At 45.9% G+C, this 22,947-nt stretch overlaps 2 protein-coding genes and 1 pseudogene across 3 annotated transcripts in view; 2 read left to right on the top strand and 1 right to left on the bottom strand.

The window, feature by feature from the left end:
- The window catches only part of Lamc2 (laminin subunit gamma 2), a 63,405-nt gene extending 52,046 nt beyond the window's left edge, over positions 1-11,359 (top strand). The window contains exons 16-23 of the mRNA XM_029539350.1: positions 35-184; positions 2,146-2,290; positions 3,218-3,367; positions 3,864-3,978; positions 4,869-5,068; positions 6,913-7,071; positions 7,162-7,261; positions 9,842-11,359. Coding sequence (XP_029395210.1) covers positions 35-184; positions 2,146-2,290; positions 3,218-3,367; positions 3,864-3,978; positions 4,869-5,068; positions 6,913-7,071; positions 7,162-7,261; positions 9,842-10,095 — 1,273 coding nt within the window. The 3' untranslated portion in view covers positions 10,096-11,359. The remainder of the gene's footprint in view (positions 1-34; positions 185-2,145; positions 2,291-3,217; positions 3,368-3,863; positions 3,979-4,868; positions 5,069-6,912; positions 7,072-7,161; positions 7,262-9,841) is intronic.
- LOC110321320 lies at positions 348-1,186 on the top strand (annotated as a pseudogene).
- Positions 11,360-15,156: 3,797 nt separating the features above from the next.
- Positions 15,157-22,947, bottom strand: part of Nmnat2 (nicotinamide nucleotide adenylyltransferase 2) — a 167,913-nt gene continuing 160,122 nt past the window's right edge. The window contains exons 9-12 of one of the 2 annotated variants that reach the window (XR_003843909.1): positions 22,512-22,613; positions 22,308-22,375; positions 18,161-18,944; positions 15,157-18,093 (exon numbers count right to left, since the gene is read on the bottom strand). Coding sequence is in view for 1 of the 2 variants with exons in the window: in XM_021198695.2 (XP_021054354.1) it covers positions 18,842-18,944; positions 22,308-22,375; positions 22,512-22,613 (273 nt within the window). In the remaining variant the exon portion in view is untranslated. Of the gene's footprint in view, positions 18,945-22,307; positions 22,376-22,511; positions 22,614-22,947 lie in introns of both variants that reach the window. The other variant, XM_021198695.2, reaches the window with a different exon arrangement.

The raw sequence follows: 22,947 nt of genomic DNA, 5'->3' as shown, positions 1-22,947 counted from the left end.
GAAAACCCTAATTCTTTATCTTTAATGTCTTCAGCCATGCTGAGTCAGCTAACGCAATGAAGCAACTAGCAAGGGAAACTGAGGACTATTCCAAACAAGCACTTTTGTTGGCCCGCAAGGCTCTGAGTGGAGGAGGCGGAAGCGGCGTCTTGGACAGCTCCGTGGTACAAGGTCTTATGGGAAAGTATGTTCAACCTGTCCCTCTCTGGGTAGCCACAAAAGCTGGCTCCTCCCAGTGTATAATGCAAACCACACTTGAGAGGCACGTGAAACTATACGTTAGTAATAAGAAGGAGGTCTGTGTGGAGCCACTATTGTGGGTTTCTGCTCTTCAGGATGGGGTCCGGATGAAAGCTACCAAGAATAAGACCTGCTTTAAGAGACACCAAGTGAGATTTAGAAGGCAGTGAGAAGGTACAACTGACTACTGTGCTGGGAAATGACTGGTAACCCAGGATGAAAATAAGTACAGCATACCTAAATACAGTATGATGGTTCACGTACCTCTACCAGACCTCACCTGTCAGGTTCCGTGTGTCCGCAGAGGGGATATGGCAGTCTGCACAGTGTATGCACATAAACTACCAAAGCACAGTATAGAAGTTGGCCTGCCAAACCAGGTTGCAGCCTACTGTGCTAGCCTGCGGCTGGCCCACAGGTTTCTCAGTAGGATTGGCATGGAGAAGCCCTAGGAAGGCCAAGTGGAGGTGACTGGAGAGGAACACAATGTGGAAAGCACCGATGGCCAACCTGCTCGTGCCATCATTTGCTATTTGGATGCAGGTCATGTTTGAACTATAACTGGCCACAAAACTTTGAGGGTCATGAAGGGAGCCGTGGATGGAGGCTTGCCTAACGATTCCCTGGTTATGACTCTGAAAGCAAATTCAAGGCAGAAGTACATCGGAAGCACAGCATGGGTCAGACTGTTACAGACGACATGCATTGCCTAGTGGGGGAAGATCAGGATGCTCCTAAGAAAGAGTTCGCTCAGTACAAGGAGCTCTGGAACTCCAGACGTGACAGAGGGAGGCGATGTAGACTAATGCTCAAGCTGCAACCCGAGAGGATCCAACCTAAGAGACAAAGCCTGAGAGAGACGTGAAGAGGTGGAACCCTTGCAGATCGGGGTGCTCAGAAGAGATACAGCTCCCTCAGAGCTCAGGAGCAGGCTGCTGAGAACTAAAGCAGTTATTGATGTAATAATAATAGTAGTGATAATAACAGCAACAACAACAACAGAGGCAAGAGAATGAGTATTACTTGGGGGAAAGTATTTCTAAGACTAGGAAAAGAAAGGTTATGGTATCTAAGTAAAACTTGCATTCTGACTAAGACATGACGATACAGGGAGAGATGGTCACCCTCCAGCTTATGAAGGCGTATGGAAACCCATCTGACAGGGCCAGCGACAGAAAAATAGTACTTAAGCCGGGTGTGGTGGCACACGCCTTTAATCCCAGCACTCGGGAGGCAGAGGCAGGCAGATTTCTGAGTTCGAGGCCAGCCTGGTCTACAAAGTGAGTTCCAGGACAGCCAGGGCTACACAGAGAAACCCTGTCTCGAAAAAAAAAAAAAAAAAAAGAAAGAAAAAGAAAGAGAAAAATAGCACTTAGATTATCAGCAGTTGGGAAGCTTAGTTGAATTTTTCCGACCAAACCTATACACAAACGCACGCACATATACACACTGCCTGAGGAAGATGGAAAGAGGGAGTGTGAGTCACCAAGTCGCCAGCTTCTGGTTGACCTTCAACTCACAGAGATCTACTTGTCTCTGCCTCCTAAACACTTTGATAATCATGTCTCCTGCCCCAACTACATATTTTTAAAAACAACAAGATGAATTTTATATATACATATATATGTGTGTGTGTGTGTAAACTGATCACACACACACATACACACACATATATATGCATATGTATATATATATATTACATTCTGCCACATATTGTTTGTATTTGTAATCCTAGTTCTTGGAGGCAGGATTGCAGTAAGTTTCAGACCTGCCAAAGCTATATTGTGAGATTCTGTCTCATGATATGTTCTCAAGGTTCCCCCTCCATTATTATTATTATTATTATTATTATTATTATTATTATTATTATTATCATTATTGACCATCCACTTTTCCTCCCCACAGATTAGAGAAAACCAAATCCCTGACCCAGCAGTTGTCAAGGGAGGGCACCCAAGCCGACATCGAAGCTGATAGGTCTTATCAGCACAGTCTCCGCCTCCTGGAGTCAGCATCTCAGCTTCAGGGAGTCAGTGATCTGTCCTTTCAGGTGAGGCCTGTGTCAGTCAGTGTCACATTACTCAGCGTGCTGACTGAGGCAGCTGACTTATTAGGGGAAAGAGGTTCTTTAGTTTAGTGTTTCAGACGGTTAAAGGCACAGTGCCTGCATTGGCTCTGTTCTGCTAAGGGCGGCAGCATCTCCGGAGGATAGAGGAAATGGTCGGGCGAGTATGCATAATGCCATTAGAGCTCACATGGTCTAGAGGCCTCCTACACCCCACAAAGGCTTCCCATCACCCCCACCCCCAGCACACATGTCAACCAGATGAACACATATTAGCACGTGGCTGATGGCCCGTATCTAAAACCTAGCATGGACTTTGGGCTTTGTGTCAGGGAGAGACAAGTGCTTCCTGTCATCTGTTGTCTAGACTCTGAAAGGGAAAATGACTTGCATGCTCACTCTTGAACCCCTTAGTAAAGGAAAGTTTTACGCCTCCTCCCCAGTTCTGGAGGCCCTCAAATCGAATTTTAATGGAGTTTGACACATCCCTTTACAATGCTAAGAAGATGTTTGCTATCAAAAACCTTGCTTTTTTTTACCCCCTGGCATCAATCTCCCTAGCTATTGCAACCGTATTGGATTAAATTCAACTGCATGTCTAACAGCTAAAGACACTCACAGTGACCTCCATAGAGATATGTTCTGTGAATAGATAAAGCAATTGTTTTTAACAATTTTTTTTTTTTTTTTAAAGACCAGAGACAAAGTTTACTGTGTTCTTGGGAAATGTACTGCCTGTCTTTCCTTAGCACCCTGTCTCATTTCTGATAGGCTTTGAGCCTTTAGAGCCAGTGTCTGCTTTCTTGGCTTCTGAAGGCTGCCAGTATTTTCAAATGGTGACAGCAGGCCCTGAAGCTGGTGTGGTGACGTGTGAGCAGACAGTCGCACTCATTTGTAACTTTGTGTCCACAGGTGGAAGCAAAGAGGATCAGACAGAAGGCTGATTCTCTCTCAAACCTGGTGACCAGACAAACGGATGCATTCACGCGTGTGCGAAACAATCTGGGGAGGTGGGAAAAAGAAGCAGAGCAGCTCTTACAGACTGGAAAGGATAGGAGACAGGTACCGTCTGTCAGTCCACTCACTCAGCCAACCAGCATGCACCGAATGCCGACTGTATGGGTGGAAATAGCCAGAGCCACAACCAGGAACCCTCCGAAGGTCATGATGCCACTGGTTACAGAGGGAGTAACCAAGACTGGAGTTTTGATGGAATTAGCCCCACCTATTGAGTCAGCATTTGAACCTAGGAAGAGGACCCAGGTCTTGTAGGTCCCGTTTTAGTCCAAGTCTGTCTATCTTGGATTCAGGAACTAGCTAGTGTTTAAAATTGTGATTTGCGAAACTATTCCTGCCCCTTAGGGTGGAAAGATCTGGAGACTTTCCTCTAAAGTACATATATTACAAAGTTTGTCCCTGATCAGATACTAGAGGGCTCTGCTCCAGCACCCCTAGACTGCGGTGAGTCACAGCACAGCACTCTGGTGTCACGGAAAAGTTGTATCAGGGTGGTTTTGCTAGCAGGAATGCACTTATTCTGATCTTGTTCTATTTACAGACTTCAGATCAGCTGCTTTCCCGTGCCAACCTTGCTAAAAACAGAGCCCAAGAAGCGCTAAGTATGGGCAATGCCACTTTTTATGAAGTTGAGAACATCCTTAAGAACCTCCGAGGTTAGTGCTGTGTGATCCAGTTTTAAAGGGACACTCATGACTCATTTAAGTGCTCTTTTACCTCCTTAAATGGTGGGTGTATTTGGGTTATTAATAGATGCTTAGTCACTACCTTTCTAAGGTAATGATGACCTCATTAATACTTGATCTAGGTGGTGGAAGTCATTCACCTAAGTGCCAGGTGTCCTGAGTTCTGACCCTCACGGGGCCCTAGGGCCAGCTCAAGTCCTCTACATGACCTTTCTAGATTCCTGTGTCCTCCTTAAGGGGAACAGGTGATCTCTAGGGTCCTTCATATCTAGATGTCACGACTGTGTTGATATTCTCCTTTCCTTGGGTGGCTTGGTTGCTTCCAATATGCCTGCTCTGAGGTAATGACTTGTGACTCCCAGGGAGGTGTATCTTGAAGATACTGGGTTTAAAATTCAGCATTATTCACTAGCAAACAAAAGGGAATCATCTCTAAAGTCTTAGGATTCTCGTCATAGAAAGTTCCTCTATACCTACTGCAACCACACCCCAACTCTGCAACCACACCCAACTGTCTGTGACTACACCCCAACTCTGCTCTTTGGCTTCAGGCTTGGACTTAAATCTTCAGTCTTTGGAGAGTCACCTGTTCTTTGCCTGCTTTGGATGCTGATATCCTTGCAGTGGTGGGGACCCAGGGCAAGCTGACAGCTCCCTCAGTGGCTCCTTTGAGATTTTTTTTTCTCTTGGGAAAGAAAGGCTGATCCCAGCTGCAGCATCTCACCCCTAGCTAGTAATCGGTCCCTTTCAGGAATTTCGTTCCCTTTCAGAAATTTTTCCTCAGAACACCAGGCTCTCTCATTCAGTTCTCTCTGTGGCAATTTTTTTTCCCCTTTTCTTTTCTTTTTTCTTCATTCCAGAGTTTGATCTGCAGGTTGAAGACAGAAAAGCAGAGGCTGAAGAGGCCATGAAGAGACTCTCCTCTATTAGCCAGAAGGTTGCAGATGCCAGTGACAAGACCCAGCAAGCAGAAACGGCCCTGGGGAGCGCCGCTGCCGACACCCAACGGGCAAAGAACGCAGCTAGGGAGGCCCTGGAGATCAGCAGCCAGATAGAGCAGGTAAAGAAAAGTGGGTACACAGGCTGCCCCAGGCAGTGCCCAGCACAGCACTGTTCCAGGGAGAGAGAGCTTCGCTCAGTTCAGCCCCTATGGCTCAGAGTCCTGGAGAGGGCATAGCAGTCCCCCTCTACACGCCTACCCTTCTGCTGGATGGATTCTGTCACTGGCTAGCTATTACACCATATTCCGTGTTCCTTTGAACAGCACTGTGAAGAACACCCAGGGTTGTTTACTATGGAGATTTCTAAGGCTAATATCAGAAAATACTTGGAAAAATAGAAGTGACTTTTGCACCATTCTGGAGGCTAGAATGAAAAATTAGTTGCCCAGGGCTCTACTTCTCCTGACAGCTCCAGGGAGAATTCTTCCTTTCCTCTTGCCAGCTGCAGAGGAGGGCAGTCAATCCTGGTCTTCCTTGGTTCATAGCTTTATCAGTCCACTCCCTGCTTGTGTGATCCTCAGAGTCCTCCATCATCTCTTCCCTTCTCCATCCTCCTTCCCTCTCCTCCCTCCTCTTTCTTCTTTCCCCTTCTCTTCTTCTTCTTCTTCTTCTTCCCATCTTCCTCTCCTTCTTCTCCTCCACCTTCTTCAAGACATAGTCTCACTATGTAGCCCAGGCTGGCCACTATATTCATATCTCAGTCTTATCTTATAAGAAGATATCAATGTCACTGAATTTAAGGGTCCACCGGTATATTTCAGTGTAACTTCATTGTAGCTAATTACATCTGCAACAGTCAGTTTTCAAATAAGGTCATCTGAGTTGAGAGAGGTGTGTAAGGGAACAAAGACTCCATCATGTCTTTGTTCATGCTGGTAAGTTCTCTCCCACTGGGAAACATCCCTAGCCCTTAGGACTTCAACATGAGTTTTAGGACGTAAATTTAACTTGTAACAATTGACGTCAGCGTTTTGGTTCTTGATAGGAAATCCCAGTGCTCTAGAGTCTTCTGTAACCTTTGTCTCAGCTGGGCCTGTTTTCGTCTGTCCTACACTGTGCGTGCCTGGAGCTAGGGGTGAGATAAGAACTATCTAGTCCCTTGCTAGAAGGAGCATTCAAGAGAACTGAGATCCAGCTGTGTATGCTATACTTAGAGCTCCAGTGAAGGAGTGCTTCTCGGCTGAAAGTGAGCTCCTTCGTGCTTACTTAAGGACTTCTAGGGAGCTGGTGCCACTCCAGGAAGTCAAGAGGTCTTGGCATCTAGACTTTTCGACCTCATTTTTAGACTGCTTGGTAACCTACAAAAATATTTCTAATAATTATAATTCCCCTTGAGGACAGTTTCATAAACCTTCCTTTATATGGCATCTAGCATTAAGATACCTGCAATTGTTTAATTATAGCTTATCGATAAAGGTGTTGATGAACTTTTTGCCTACAAAGACAAAAACTCACCAGTACAGTTAACTCAAGGTCTGTATTCCAAGTACAACTGTCTTGGGGAAATCCTTGTAAAGTTGTTCCAAAGGCCAGGGCATTAAAGCCCATGAGTGTCAGAGAATGATGTTTTTTGCCCTCTAGATTTGCTCAAATGCTTTCCTGATTGCATTAGAAATTTTCTAGGCACTGAACTGAAAGGGAACCAGTGTTTTCTCACTGACCCTCCTAGTCTCTAGAGAGCTAACCTAGAACTAACTTGCTTTAGGGCCAGCCTGGGGAAGGGTGTGTCTCCAAGTCTGACTCTCTCATTGTCCATCTGACTTGCTCCATCAGAGCCAGGCACAGATGTTTTTTTTTTGTTTTTTTGTTTTGTTTTGTTTTTGTTTTTTCTCCAATTGTCCTTGGGATGTTTTGAGCCTCACCCTCCCTTTCCTTCCATCCCTGGCTCCTTTTATTCTCCCAGGAGATAGGGAGTCTGAACTTGGAAGCTAATGTGACAGCAGATGGGGCCTTGGCTATGGAGAAGGGACTGGCCACTCTGAAGAGCGAGATGAGAGAGATGGAGGGGGAGCTGGCCAGGAAAGAGCTGGAGTTTGACACGGATAAGGACGCGGTGCAGCTGGTGAGTGCAGGCGTCTTTCCATGTGCGCTCTCTTTAGTTGCCAAGACAAAAATAACCTCTCAGAACACCTTTGTACTCAATCGTCCTCAGGTGATTACCGAAGCCCAGCAAGCTGATGCCAGAGCCACGAGTGCCGGAGTTACCATCCAAGACACGCTCAACACATTGGACAGCATCCTACATCTAATAGGTCTGTAGAGCAACCACAGCTTTCCAGCCCAGGGTCTGTCCCCAGAGGACTTGACATTCTTAGTCCGGATGCGTGGGGATCTCAACTTTCCCTGAGACCATCTGGAAATCTGCTTTGTCTCAGGGCCCAGACACTTGGGTTAGGTTGCTTTACATTTTCCGTCTTACCGTGTCTAAGATGAGTCACTGAGCACTTGTATCTGGGAGTGAAGGGCTGTGAGTCAGAGCACTGGGTGTGTTCCAGGAAATTCCCAGAAGTCTGGTCAGCTTGAGGGTCCTGCTGAGGACTCTGGTCTTGAGCCTGAGGGGCCCCTGGGCAGTCTTAAGGAGGAAAGTAACCACATCACTGCACCAGAGAGAAGTTATGGAGGTGGGGGGGGGGCACTTAGAGGCAAAGAAGGCTATGTGGGAACTGTTGAAAGCAGACAGGAGCCAGGTATGAGGCAGAAGAAATGGGGAGGGAAAGGCTTGAACAATGGACTGCATTGGTCTGAAGGACCAACTGCTGAATCTGATGATGTTCCTCCCTCAACAAACCTATACCTGTTATGACCAAGTGGGAAAAGAGGAGCCTCCTGGATAAATAACTTGGAGGAAATGTGCAAAGAGCGGGAGATGCGTGGATTTTAGGGTAGAATAGATTTACTAGCACAGTACAGTGGGGAATCTGGTTTGCCCATAGTTATTACCCAAACAAAACTGCTGTTAATTAAAAGTCTAAATCTGGGGGCTGCAGAAATGGCTCATTGTCTAGCAACATTTGTTCTTTCTTCGAGAGGATCCCCTTTACCTTCCCAGTACTCAGGTTGGGCATCTGTAACTCCACTCCAGGGGCATCTAATACCCTCTCTGGCTTCCGTGGGCACCTGAACTCATGTAGAACATGAGCACACACACATGCATGTATATGCATACATAAATACTTGTTTAAAAAGTTGAAGTCTAAATTTAATAGTTAATAGGGAGCCCTCTTCAACGGAGACTCCAGAGGGTAGGGACTAGGAGCTGGGTCACGCATTCCCATGACATCCAGGAGAAGCCTCAGCTATGCCTCACTGGTTCAGTAGAACAATTGCAATGCCTGACTGCACCATGGAGGATTATCACTGACAGGCCAGTATTGTCTGTGCTGTTACACTAATGGGTCTATTTGTGATCCAGTAAGCCCCAGAGAGTAAAATGTCCTCTAAAGATGAAAGATAAGATCTCCCCAGTTAAGATTTTAGTAGCATGGGCTAGCATTCTAAAAAGTGGTAATGAAATTAATGGGGCCTTTAAAGGGAACATGAGTGGGAGGGAGGGAGGGAAGGAGGGAGGCAGGGAGGGAGGGAGGAGGAAGTGCTAACCATTTACTACCTGTCAGGGATGGTGCCAGGAGCTCTCAAGGCATAACCATTTAAGTCTTGTTAGCATTCGGGGAGATGGATTTTATTATTGTGCTTCACATGGGGGGTAAACCAAGGATGCACAGCACACAGTAAGTAAACCGTGGGGCGGGGCTTCCACTGAGATCTGTGTCTCCTTGTTCCTGTTCTGCTCTCCTCCTGAGTGTGGCTTCCCGTACACATTAGTTCAGTCCCAAGCTCACTCATTTGCTGTGCTGGGACAGAACCCCTAATTCTCGAAGTTTTCCCTGAAGGGTCCGTTGGGTCAGTATTTTCACTGTGGTATAATTTCTACTTTAGGCAGTCTCCTGAGTTTGGGGGTAATAACTCATTAAGTACTCTCGGGATAATAAGCTCATGCATTCAAATCCTAGAATTGACCCTCACAAGTTTTCCTCTGACCTTTGTACACGTTCTGTGGCACATGTACACACACACACACACACACACACACACACACACACATCGGGAGGAAGCAAAGCCTGTCACTGAGTCTCAGATACATGAGGCAGCCCGACCTTGAGTGTGAACCCACTGGAAACTACTTAAGCCTACTTGAACTAAATGTATATGGTCAGGTACTCTCATGTTGACGTCAGCTTTATATAGTGTACAGGTAGAATATACCTGAACAAATGCATGGCATTTGTTATAAATGAAATGAACAGACACTGAGCCAGAATGAAGTCATGCATCTTTCCCTAGCAGCTGGAATCCATCCTCCAAAGAGCTAAGGACACCCCGGCCTGTGTAAACCCTGTGGCCTATGTCTAAAGGTCTCCTAACACAAAACAGCAAGATACTTCCTCGGGGTGATACAGAAAGTCTGTTTGGAGTTAGTTTAGATCCCAGGGGTGAACTGTATTAGACAGTGACCTCAAACAGCTCTCAGCCCCTTAGAACCTTCAGCCTTCTCAGCTCTCGATCCATTATCTCAACCAGTTAGAACTCGGAACTTCATTGGTTACACGATGGAGCTTAGTCTTGAACTAGGCTGTTCATAGCACAGATGCAGGCCTGGTGTCCTTAGAAAGATTTCTACTTTATTCTTAATTGAAAGTGAGGCCATCTCAGTGTATGGCAAGCTGTTTTCTCTGCGCAGGATTTGTTAGGATCTTGGGAGGGCTGGTGCGTGTGTTCCTCGAGGTCTCGAGACAGCTTGTCTCTACTAACATCCTTCTTGTTCCCTAAAACAGACCAGCCTGGCAGTGTGGATGAAGAAGGGCTGATGCTATTAGAACAAGAGCTTTTCCAAGCCAAGACCCAGATCAACAGTCGACTTCGGCCCTTGATGTCTGACCTGGAGGAGAGGGCGCGGCGGCAGAGGAACCACCTCCATCTGCTGGAGACCAGTATAGATGGAATTCTAGCTGATGTGAGGAACCTGGAGAACATTCGAGACAACCTGCCCCCAGGCTGCTACAATACCCAAGCTCTTGAGCAACAGTGAAGTTGTCGTAGAGATTTGTCCACTGTGGTGAGGGACATAGACCTCGGGTCAGGAGCCATCTCATGTGGATGGGATGGGCTCAGGCTATCTGAACACGTTTAATGGGTTTGTTCAGGTCTGTTGGACCTGATTCCATCCCTGAGACCATGGGCAGATGGATGTCTTCCTGTACCAATATAATACTGTTTGCTTCCTGAACCTGGCAATGAGGCAGATAGCGTTGAGTATGAGATTGATCAGGGACCAACAAATGCTGAGCTCAGAACAGTAACAAACTGAATTCTGGGATATAGAAAGTCCTGCTGCTATGTCAGGACAAGAGCTCTAATCCCACTGTGGCCAGTAAAGTACTCTTGCTTTACCCACTAGACGTTTTTGTCGACCACATTTCCTCCACTGCCCACCCAGTACATGAGTATGTCCTCCACTTCATGCTGAGTGCAGAGAGCAGTGATGGGTGTAGACCCTGAAATGTGGAGCAATGGTGCCCACTGCCACCCCTCACCTTCATGCTCTCAGCCTGAGTGTGACAGCCTTTCTCCTAATGGTGCCAGAACAACTTAGAGACTGTATTTGTTATGAAAGCATTTTTTTTTTTTTTACCTGCCAAGCAATCATTGGGAAAGTATTTCCTTTGAGTTTCAAAGTGATATAAGAAAATGTGTCTTGGGCACTAAAGGAAGTGGAGTTAGATAAAAGATATATCCATCATAATCCAGTCTTCCTTTGGAAACACTAAAACTCATATACACCTGTGTATTGTATGTTATTTTCTCCCTCTCCCTAAATCAGGGATAATCCAGCCTTCTAACATGTATTTATTGAGTCACTACTAAGTGCCAGGAGTGAGTGGAATAGTTATGGACAGACTCTACTCTCATGGAGTTGAGTGTCTAGTGAGAAGAACAAATATTAAAGTAAATGGAAACTCCCACGCCTTGTTCATCTCCTGTGATATTTATTGCAGTCGCCCACCCTTTGGTTTGAAACCTCTTTTCTTAATAGAACATGTGTTGCAAGACAGTCCCATGAGGGTACTTGAGTTAGGGCAAGGTTGAGATCACTCTGAGTTGTACACATTTCTCTGTGTTCCAGCTGTCCTTCCCACAACAGACTGTTGCACAAACGGTTGTGTCAGGGCAGTACCAGTGGGAATTGCTGAAGGAACCGAGGCACTGGGACCTCAGTTTGGAAGACCTGAACTGTCTCACCTCTGTATCTCCTTGTCTTTTCATGGATGTGTATTAAATAAAGAAGGAATGTTAGATGCCGGGGCTGAGTTTCTAATTTTATTAAACTCTTAGTTGGGGGTGGAAGGATGGGGAGTGAACATCCCACCCCAAGGTTGACAGCTCTAGACTTAACATCTTCACTCCCTCAGAACCCTACTTTGCCCTTTCCAACTATGAGAACATCTCTTAAGATTTAGATGATGGTGTATCCTAAGCATGAATAATTATTCTAGAGTAACCCAAACTGGGTGGAGGCGATAATTAATATTCTTGCCCTTTTCAGCTACCATAAAATAAAGATAAAATCAGCAGATATATGTACGTGGTGCCTTCCAATAAATTACAGTTCAGTAAGTTAAGCCCTCAAATGTCTTTTACCCAAGGGGCTGAGAAAAGGACTCTGCTTTGTCCCCAGTGACCCCTAAGTTCTGGGAGGTCTGACGACTTGGTCCTTTGTGGAAGTGGTCTGATAATTCTATCTGGCCATGCTCAGTTCCATGGCCTACAAACTTCCTGCTGTTTATAATATATGCCTTCTAGGACTGCCTTGGGAGGGGGAGGAAGAGAAATAACTGGATAACACGTGGGAAGCCGTTGTAGGCCAGGATTATTATCATTTGCAAGGGGTTCCTTAAAAGGAAGCCATTTTTCAGTGGCAAGTCTATACCATGAAAGGGAGTACATGCTGCTGGTTAGCTATGCCTCGGCAATCATAGATTCCCCACTGGATGGATAGTTACAGAAGTTATGAGTGTGGTTCAGTTGGTGGAGTTCCTGCCTAGCATGAAAAATGCCCCCGATCTGGTCCCCAGCACCAAATATAACAGCAGGCTGTGGTCACACAGCTGAAATTCCAGGACTCTGAGGGTCGAGGCAGGAGGATCAATAATTATTACCCTTGGCCTCATAGTGAGTTTGAGGCTAGCCTGGGATACACGAGACCACATCTCAAAAAAAAAAAAAAAAAAAAAAAAAAAAAGTTATAAGGATATCCTTCTTGGCAAGTGGCAGAGATCTCAGTAGAGATGGGCAGTGAGAAGTGACTATCGGGACCGCTGGAATGGAGACAACATCCTCATTTTCTGAGGACCTGGAAAACTGGCCCTAAGGAAAAGAAGGGTTATGGCTAAGAGGTAGCCTGCCCCAGCCTAGGGCTAGTCCTGATCAGACCCTGCCGATGAGAGGATGTTTTGTTTTGTTTTCTGAATTCTTGTCATTCATTACTCATTTCTTATATGTCTCCCCTGGGGGTTTCTGGTAACTTTGCTCTTGGTAGACTGTTACACCCAACCTTATCTACTGCAGCTCATAGAGCGACAGAAACAAAACTGCCCACAGTTAGGCGATGTAGTTCTGGTGTTCTTCCAGGATGTGGTTTCTTTCTAGGACTCTACGGAGGCCAGAGAAAAGGGTCAAAAGGTACGCAGTCCTGTCCACTGTTTGGAACAAATCTCAAGGACCGCAACTGTGTTTATCGGTCTTCTTTTGCATGTTTTGCAAGCTCATGGGAATGTTATGCATTTGTACTGTGTTTTAATTTTCCCATTTGGAAAAGATTAGTTTCTTTTTTTTTTTTTTTTTAAAGATTTATTTATTTATTATATTTAAGTACACTGTAGCTGACTTCAGACACTCCAGAAGAGGGCGTCAGATCTTGTTATGGATGGTTGTGAGCCACCATGTGGTTGCTGGGATTTGAACTCCGGACCTTCAGAAGAACAGTCGGGTGCTCTTACCTACTGAGCCATCTTACCAGCCCTGAGTAGTTTCTTTCTACCTTCTTTATACTATTGGCTACATAGAACTTCTTGTGAAAATCCAAAATGTAAAGCTTCAAGATGGGTCATAAGGGGATAAATTCATATGACTTTGTATTTATATATATATATATATATATATATATATATATATATATATATGTATAAGTTATCAAATTGAACCAGTGTTTGTATTTAATTTTAAACACACTTGTCATTATGCACTCAGGATGGGGGCGGTGCTATAGTTAGCTTTGTGAGAAAAACAGCAAACATAAACACAAGTAACCAGGGTATATTAAGCTTCCTTAAGATATGATGTAAAGGGGCTGGAGAGATGGCTCAGCGGTTAAGAGCACTGCCTGCTCTTCCAGAGGTCCTGAGTTCAATTCCCAGCAACCACATGGTGGCTCACAACCATCTGTAATGGGATCTGATGCCCACTTCTGGTGTGTCTGAAGACAGCTACAGTGTACTCATAAAAATAAAATAGATAAATTAAAAAAAAAAAAAGATATGATGTGAAATCCCACATGGATACACAAAGCTGGCTATTCTCAGTTTAAAGAAGCAAGATGAAGAAGAGGAATAGAGAGAGGGGAGGAAAGGAGAAAGAAGTAGGGGGGTGGGGAGGAGGAAGTAGAGGAGGAGGAGGACCTAAGAATCCTAAAGCCAGAATGACCACAGAACAGAACAGGATGAATCTGACAGGTAGCTTAGCTTGGAACGGGGAGTTACTGTTTCATCTCCTGAGTCACAGCTGAGGTTTGGGAAGCCATAAATGACGACCACGTCTCAGACCCAGCCAAGCCGGGTTATCAATGAACAAATCGGTCTGTCTTGTTTATTTATGCTGCCAAAGGAAATCCTGACCATTCCTCAGTGAACAGCTTTCATACCGAAAATCTAAACCAGTTTTTACTTTTCACAAATATAATTTTACTTCCCAAAGTACTAATTTTATTAAAGAGCCAAAATTGCCAGTTTTGGTAGCACACCAACTAGAATTCCAGCACTGGGGAGGTTGGGTCAGGAGAATCAGGAATTCAAGGTTATCCTTAGCAACAAAGCAAACTGAAGGGCAGCCAGGGCCACATAAGACTGCCTCAGGAAATTGATCAAACAAATAACTGAAATTAACCAAGAATGGACTATGTGCGATGGTCAGGACCTTAAGATTAATTTTTTAAATCATTTTTTAGAATGTGTTTGTGTGTGTGTACGGATAGTTCATGTGTACCATTTAAATACAGTGGTCACAGAGGTCAGAATAAGACATCCGGAACTGGAGTTACAGACAGTTGGAAACCACCATATAGGTATGGGGAATTGAACCCTGGTCCTCTGTGAGAGCAGCAGCACTCTTAACTGACGAGTCATACATCTCTCTAACCTGTAAGGGTTTTTTTTTCTCAAACTGAGAAAACTTAGGCACAACTTACAAATTTACAGATTATCCTCCTCTGTAGAGTATGGAGATGGTGATCATGTGTTGCTTGCAACCCTGACCAAGACCCTTGGGATTGGGGGTGGAGGGTGGTAAGAAGGTTCAGGATCAACAACACAGACTCCAGGAGTCAGGCAAGTGGCAAAAGCAGACTGGTTTATTGCAGGAACTAGACAAATCCCTTCTAGCATTTCATTGGCTCTCAAGTAGCCAGTGGCATTGTCTCTTTCTCATTGGCTTGCTCCACCGTCTGATCCAGCCTCAGAGGTCTCTAGCCATACAAGCAGATCTAGGTTGGCTTGGGAAGGAAGTATCAGAGGTACATGATAAGTTCCTCCTACAGTCATGGTGTGTGTGTGTGTGTGTGTGTGTGTGTGTGTGCAACTCACTGATGTTGGTTCTCTCCTTCAGTCATGAAGATTCTAGGGATTGAGCTCATGTTGTCCTTCCTCGCTGTCCCCTCTGGTTCCTGTCACATGTGGCATCAGCTGGACAAGGCAGGACATCACTTACTCTGGGCATGTTTTTCCAACTGTTCCCTCCCACCAAGTGACAGTAGGCAGAAGAAGTGATTACTTTTCAGAGTGACTCACAGGGAAGTTTCTGGACAAAGACACAAGACTCCAGTAGCATTGTCTGATTTATTAACATAATCGAAACAATTTGCTGATAAAACTCTTGCCCACGACTATCCTAGCAACAGAACTCTACTCAGAAATATTTCACTGTGAAATGGTATTTGCAACTCGAATGCAGTTTTTATTGAGTTGACTTCCATAAAGTAAACCTCACTCTTAAATTAGCAGATATGATTTAAAAAAAAAAAAAAAAAAAAAAAGCTTCCTCCTCCCCATTCCAACCCCACGAGGATCAAGATGAGCTGTGTGCCCTGGGACTCCACTGAAGGTGATGGGAAAGGGCTGCAGTCTAACTAACTGTGACTACTAGGACACTTCCAAACGCACACTACACAGAAACCACATAAGGAGTGGAATTCACCAGTCAGCTCACAGGACCGAGACAGGTTGGATCAGCGTGGCAGAGTACACTTGTTCCCATTACCATAGGGTATCGCCAAGGTGTCTTACCTACATGCGCTATAAAATCACCCCCTCTCTCCTGCTGTAACACGGGGAGAGGTCCTAAGCTTTGCCCATCCTGGTTTCCCATTGCAGCTTTTGTTTTGAGACAAGGTCTTATGTGCCCAGAGGCTGGGCTTGAACCCCTGATCTCCTGCCTCCACCTCTCAGTGCTGGGATCACAGGCATGTGCCACCACACCTGGCGTTGCGTTACTTTGAAAATTAGAAACAAAAATACACGGACATGCGTCTCTCAGTCCTCTACAAGCGTGTATGAGAGCATGGGGGGGGGCGCTCCCTGGAATCCTCTGGCTTTTGATAGTTTGATTATCAAATTTTACTTCCCACCTCTTTGAATAGAGTGTTCATGAATCCTTTCAGAGATCCTGAAACTGGAGACTAGAACATGTAGCCAAGCCAAAACAGGAAGGCCAGTGTCTCTAAGACTTCAGTTGTGAATTCAGGCACTTCAGTAAGAGACTTCCTTTGCTGGTCCAATGTACATTCAAGGAAAGCAAAAGCCAGGGGCCCAGAGGCTAACTGGGATGGGGAGTATGTGGCTCGGACAAGTAATCCAGGGGGGCCCAGCCTCATTCCTTAAGGAGAGGGTTATTAAAGTTTCCGTCCTCTCTGTTCTATCAGCCGCTTAAAAAAAAAAAATGGCAGGGACATTAAAAATGGCAGGCAGCAGTAAATGACGGGATCATTCTAGTCTGTGTCTTTATTACCATCTCTGTGCCATGCCAGTAATAGGCTAGCTCTCACAATGGGCCCCCAAAGACAGACCCAAAAGTCACCCTGATGACACCTGAGGCACTGCTTATAAACTGTCTTTTTGGTGTTGGCCAGGGTAGGTCACAGTCACGCTGTGCTCCCCTTAGGGGTGGGGGTGGGAGGGTGATGGGGGCGGGGTCCCCCACCCTCGATCCAACAAAGGGAGAAAGAGACAGAGAAGGGAACGGACAATTATACCTGGATAGGGACTCATTTCTGTTTGTTAAGGGAAAACCATTGTTGTTGTTGTTGTTGTTGAGACAGGGTGTCTCTGTAAAGCCCTGGCTGTCCTGGAACTCACTTTGTAGACCAGGCTGTCCTCAAAGGGGAAAACCATTTTAACATGCCTTAACAAGAAACAATCTGCCCACCCGCTTCCCAGAAATGCACTTCTGTGTGATTCTTTTAACTCACCTCTCCTTCCTTCCCTGTTCTGAGCTACTTGTTGCCCTCTGAGGCTGCTGCACTAACCTGGTTCCTTATCCCAGGCTATGAACTAAATGAAGCTCAACTAGAGTTCAGAAGAGAAACACAGTGAACCAAAGGAACGAAATGGAAGTAGCCTTGCTGGGGTCTGCTCTTGTGGAGCCACGTCAGCTCCAGAGCCTTCAAAACCCCATGTTTCCCCACAGGCAATCCAGCTCCTGGTTTTCTTTTGTCTGGGGAAACATCATCTTCTCATCATACTTCCCAGGATGCACTGAGAGATCCTGGACCAGACGACTGACTCCCCTGGGGTCTCTGCTCCCTTGTTTTCAAAGAACCTGGGAGCAGATGGGTCATACAGGTTTTCTCTATTTTTCCATGACTTTTAGTCTAACACTGGTTTTCTTGGTGATAGAAATAATCTCCCCCCCCCCCTCTGGAGGTCACTTCTACAGTCTAAAGAAAAGCCACAGCTCTGGAGATGCCCTATGCGCTTCTGTTGAGCCAGCCTCTTCCTCCTGAAGTCGGAGAAGGTGGGAGGGAAAGCCAAGGCAAAGAGCATCATCCCTGATCTAATCCCACCCATGTGGATGTTAGAAATTAAAATGTAGCCTGATACTCAGGAGCTTTCCATGAACAACCAGAAAACCCAAGAGCCAGAGACTGAAGGGCAAACACAAAACACCAAAGTCATTCCCCACGAGCTCTCCAGGCAGGACATGAGGATCTTGTCCAGTCTTGAACTGTCTTCAGAGGTAGAGAGAAGGGGAGGACATTGAGGAGAAATGGGGAGAAACAGGAGAAACAGAAGAACTGCTCTTGTGTGTCAGGCAGACCTCCCAGGGCATTGACTGCTGGGCTCTGCAGGAGACAGATAGGGCCAGCTCCCAAACAAGGCTGATTGCTTTGCAAAAAGGAAAGGGCTTTGGGCGCAGCCTGGCAAGCTCAGGTGGAGTGGGTGGGGATCATGAATTCTCAGGGTAACAAACTGCATTCTCCCAGATCATCCTGGACTTATAGCTCCTAGCCAAATGGGCAATAAATAATGCCAATTAGCAAAGCATCTTTTTAGTCAAGTGGATTCTTAGCATGTTTTCAAAAAAAAAAAAAAAAAAAAAAAAAGGATTATCAGGACTTGGTCTTGCCTTGTGTGGTTCCTCTCACCAGCAAGAACATGCCTTACCATGGTCTCGGAGGGCTTTCGCTCTCTGCAAATGCCTGGTTGGCAGAGAACCCACACAATGCTACTGGTCCGACACACAGCATCAAGACCACGATCATCTGAAACCAGGGACTCAAATTCTGAGGAACCCTACTCTTCCCAGACTTGTGTACCAGGTTTCAGAACCTGAAAGTCTTACTCTTGACCAAAGGGGTCTGGGGATGCTGCTGCTGGTGTGTGTGTGTGTGTGTGTGTGTGTGTGTGTGTGTGTGTGTGTGTGTTGGAAAAGCAGAGAGGCTCTGCCTTCTTTCCTGGATGTGGCCCTCGCGCACTTACGAGTGCTGAGACTGGCTCTAGTGTCCTATCAGAAGGGAAGTAAACCACAGGAGAGCATCAAGACTACAAACAAATGAATACACTCACACACACACACACACACACACACACACACACACACACACACTGATTTCATCCAAGGTCTACAAGAAGTGGACAAAGAAAAAGAAAAGAAAAATAGCCCTTTGTGGTAAAGGGCATGCTGGGAAGGCGAGAGCCTGAGCCACGTCCCCAGAGCATGCTGGGATACGGACACCAGTACATCCCCAAGGGCTGCACTTTCCCCAACTCCCACCCTGTTCCCTTACCCACCCCCAACCCGGAGACTAGAGGAAAGTTTGTCCAAAGATGACTGTGGAATGGGGTACGCCACGGTTCTTCGCAGGCCCTCCACACTGTGGGGGTTAAGTCAGCCAGTGGGGAGAACAGTCAAGATGAAGACAGAGAAACAGAGAGGCAGGAGAGAAACCGGGGTCTGACAGTATGTTGGCAGAGGACACAGGGAGAGTAGAGCAGAGAGCTGGGTATCCGCTAGCCCGAGGCGTTGATGTACAGCTGACTCTTGAGGATGTAATCGATGACTGGCTGGGACAGGTAATCCACGACATGGCCATCCCCATGCTGCAGGGCCAGCCTGTATAAGAAAAAACACCAATCAAGTGGATATCCATGTCCCAACGAGACCAGAGCCCTGGACGCCCTCGGCCCTTCAGGAAAGGCTCTACAGGTGCCTCCCAGCGCCCTATCAGCATCCTTTGCCTGGATTGAGTGAACAGTATTGCTGAGACCCTCATCCCCTCACACGCTGTCCCTCCAAGCCCCTCCCCACCCCCCATGACACTTTCATCCTGGCCTGCCACTGGGGAGGTGAGAGACCTTACACAAATTATTATCATCAGAAAAGATATTTTTTGCACTTACTTACTTCTCGTGTGTGTGTGTGTGTGTGTGTGTGTGTGTGTGTGTGTGTGTGTGTGTGTGTTAGCATTTGTGCAGAGACCAAAGGGCAATTTGTGAAACTCAGCAGTTTGGTCCTTTACCAGGTGGGTCCTGGGGACTGAACTCAGGTCATCAGCCTCGGGACAAGCGTCTTCACATACAGAGCTATTTCATTGGCCCACTGGGCAACTTAGTTAAGCCCTTTTCTTGTGAGTTTCTTCGGTACAGTTAACGTAACATTTAAGCCAGCTACATCCAACTATTTAAAGGATTAAATGAGTCACTATTCAAGTGTAGGGTTGACATTTTGGCTTCCCCTTTGGGTTGCTCTGCACACTGGTCTCATGAAAATTGGCCTCCTAGAGAATTCTTAGACTTAAGTTCACCTTTTCCCTTCGGGGAACACTTGGCTGAGAGTCCACATGACAGCATCAGGTGACATGACAGCATCAGGTGACGTAAGATTCCAGGGACAGATCGCTTCCTGCACATTTTTTCCTCTGGCCTTCTGCTCTCTGCTCATTACTTATACAACAGTCTGGCGATATCACTGAGCCCAGCGTGGTGATTGACACTCTGCCTTTCATGGAAGCCCTGCCTTTACCCTCCAAGGTGCTTTCTGAAGCGTCTCCCTCCACAACAAAGCTTTCTGAAGAGTGGTCTCCGAACAAACTTCATCAGACTCGGTGGAGAAGCAGAACCTGACTTCAACCAAGAGAATCCTGGTCTGGGTGTCCCAAATGGGACATAGGGGTTTGTATGGCTTGGAGGCTAAGGAGTAGCCACGTTGGAGTCAAAGCCCTGACCCTTTCACTGCCTACTGCCCTGGCCTCCCAGAGGCTGCTGCTCTTGCAACTGTCTCTGTAACTGTCTTCCAAGGGAAGAAGTCAAGTAGATGACTTAAGTCCTTGGATCATTGACTTCTCTGAACCCTGTGACTAGATGCCAAGGCTCTCCACCTTTGTAATCTTCTTCCTTTGCTCCTGGGCATCCCTGCTGGGGGCTTCTGATTGTTCCTTGGCCTTCACATAATGCTAGTAAGCTTGCCACACTTTTGATCACTGCTTTCTCTTCAATGCTTGACTCTGTGTATTCATCTAGATCTGGGTACTTTATAATTAATTAATTAATTAATTAGCATCTGTGTATGCGAGACTATGTGTTCCCCAGTGCAAGTGTAGGTCTCTCCTTCCATGAGGTCTGATCCGGGGATTGAACTCGGGCCTTTAGGCTTGTCAGCAAGGGCCTCTTTACATACTGAGCCATCTCATTTTACCTGACGTGTATGCTCATGGTCCTCAGTTTATACTTCCAAACCTTTAAGTCTTATCTACCTCGCCATTTCACAGGACACTTCCACTCAGGGTTTATAGAGGAAACTGTTAACAGTATCTAATATTAATTTCTCCCCCTTTTAGTTTTATTTAGATATATGGTTGCTGAGCAACAAACTGTGTTTTCCAGCCTTCCTCCACCCATGAGCCAGTAGGATGACAAAGAAAATGGTATAAACAACTTTAAACCTAGAGTTTCCTTAGTCTTATCTTATGTGTATGGGTATTTTTGCTTCCATATACATCTGTGTATCATATGTGTACAATGCCTGAGAAGACAAGAAGGCACTAAATTCCCTGGAACTGTAGTTATTGATGGTCGTGAACTGACGTAGGTGTTAAGAATCAAATCTGGGTCTTCTGGGAGAGCAGCCAATGCTCTTAACCATGGAGACATCTCTCCAGCCCCTATTTATTTTTGAGATAGGTTCTTGCCATGCAGCCCAGTCTAGCACTGAACTTCTTATCCTCCTGCCTCCACCTCCTGAGTGGAGATGTACCATAGTAGCTGGATGGGTCACCTTAAAAATAAAACATCCTATCTTGGGCTTCCCCATGTTCTTTCCCACTGAGAACAATCTTGGCAATAGATATGTCTCCAACAATGGAAGCTTCAGAACAAAGAGACCAGATTCAATTCCTTTGGACTTCTGTAAATGAGAACTACACATCTACTTTATCTAAAACTCTTAATATTGAAGCCTTTTTAAGATGGTGGCCTGCCTTAAACTTTTACTAATAAAGCACGGCTTTACCAGCACCTGAAACTAAGAGAATACAAATAAAAAACTCCTCTCCTTCCCTGAAGTCAACTAAGACGTTAATGTATTGTTTCCTTGATTAAAAGTAAACAAATGGGGCTGGTGAGATGGCTCAGCGGGTAAGAGCACCCGACTGCTCTTCCAAAGGTCCAGAGTTCAAATCCCAGCAACCACATGGTGGCTCATAACCATCCGAAACAAGATCCGAGGCCCTCTTCTGGAGTGTCTGACGACAGCTACAGTGTACTTACATATAATAAATAAATAAATAAATAAATAAATAAATAAACAAACAAACAAACAAATGGGCTGGGGTGGTACACACCTTTAATCCCTGCACTCAGAAGGCAAGAGGCAGATGTATCTCTGATTTCAAGGCCAACCTGGTCTACAGAGTGAGTTCCACAATAGTCAAAGGCTACACAGAGAAACCCTGACTTGAAAACAAAACAAAGCAAAGCAAAACGAAAAAGAAACTAGGTACAAATATATGAAGTCCAAAGAGAAGAGTGAATGCTGGCAGCAAGTGTCCGCTTGGATCTAAGAGTTGTGTGGTGGTTTGAGTGAGAATTGATCCATAAGCTCATATGTGTGAATCCTTGGTCTCCAGTTGGGTGGGACTGTTTAGAAAGGATTTGGAGGCGTGGCCTTGTTGGAGGAGGTATGACACTTGGGGCGGGCTTTGAGGTCTCTCTGCCTCAAGACTGTGTCGAAAGATGTAAACTCTCAGCAACCGCTCTAGCAGCCTACCTGCCTGACTGCCTGCTGCTCTGCTCCCCTCCATGACGGTCTCCTTATCTGAAACTTGAAGCTCAAGGAAACACTTTCTTCTATTAGTTGCCTTGGTCGTGATGTCTTATCAGAGCAATACAAACATAACTACGACAGGCTGCCACTGACCGAGAAAAGCTATAGAAAAATTTTAACTTGGCCAAAAGGTCCCAGATCATTTGCCGACCATACCTGCTCTTGGTGGAGCTGACTACAGACATGGGATGGTTGATGTCATCCTTCACAACCATGATGTTGTTCTGGAAACAGAGCAGAAAGAACAAGTCACCAATCCCTCTCAGGGGCTGCTTTCATTCCCTAACTCTTCCAGTCTCCCAGAACTTTCAGAAAAGGGCAGTATCTCAGGGGTGTACCAGCAGGGGATGGAGGACTCACTTTGTATTTGCGGAGTATGGAGGAGTGATTCATGATTCGGTCTGTGTCCGCTGCATCCCGGGGTACCACCACGATCCCAAAGTCCCCAACAATCACTTCCATCTGAAGAGCGGGAGGAAGGGGGAGAGGGAAGGAGGAAGAGAGAGAAACAACTTTGGTGGAAGCTGTCACCCCAACTTCCACCCAGGTGACCATAACAGAGTAGAATGACATTCCGTTGATTTGCATGGAACATCAAACATTAGTTTTCAATTTACCTTCTTTGCTCCATCAGTCAGCAACCTGAACCACTGCCAGTAGTCTTGGTAGAATGACTGAGAACTTTGTCCGCCACAGAGGACGCTTAAGAAATACTTCTAGAGTGAATGGACACCCTTTTGCCTGTCTGAACAAGGCCTTTCCAATCCTCAAAGCTCTTGTTTGAGTTCACAATGTT

This window comes from Mus pahari, chromosome 5 (genome assembly GCF_900095145.1).
Source record: "Mus pahari chromosome 5, PAHARI_EIJ_v1.1, whole genome shotgun sequence".
In the NCBI taxonomy this organism is placed as follows: domain Eukaryota; kingdom Metazoa; phylum Chordata; class Mammalia; order Rodentia; family Muridae; genus Mus; species Mus pahari.
This window is presented reverse-complemented; position numbering and strand designations above follow the sequence as displayed.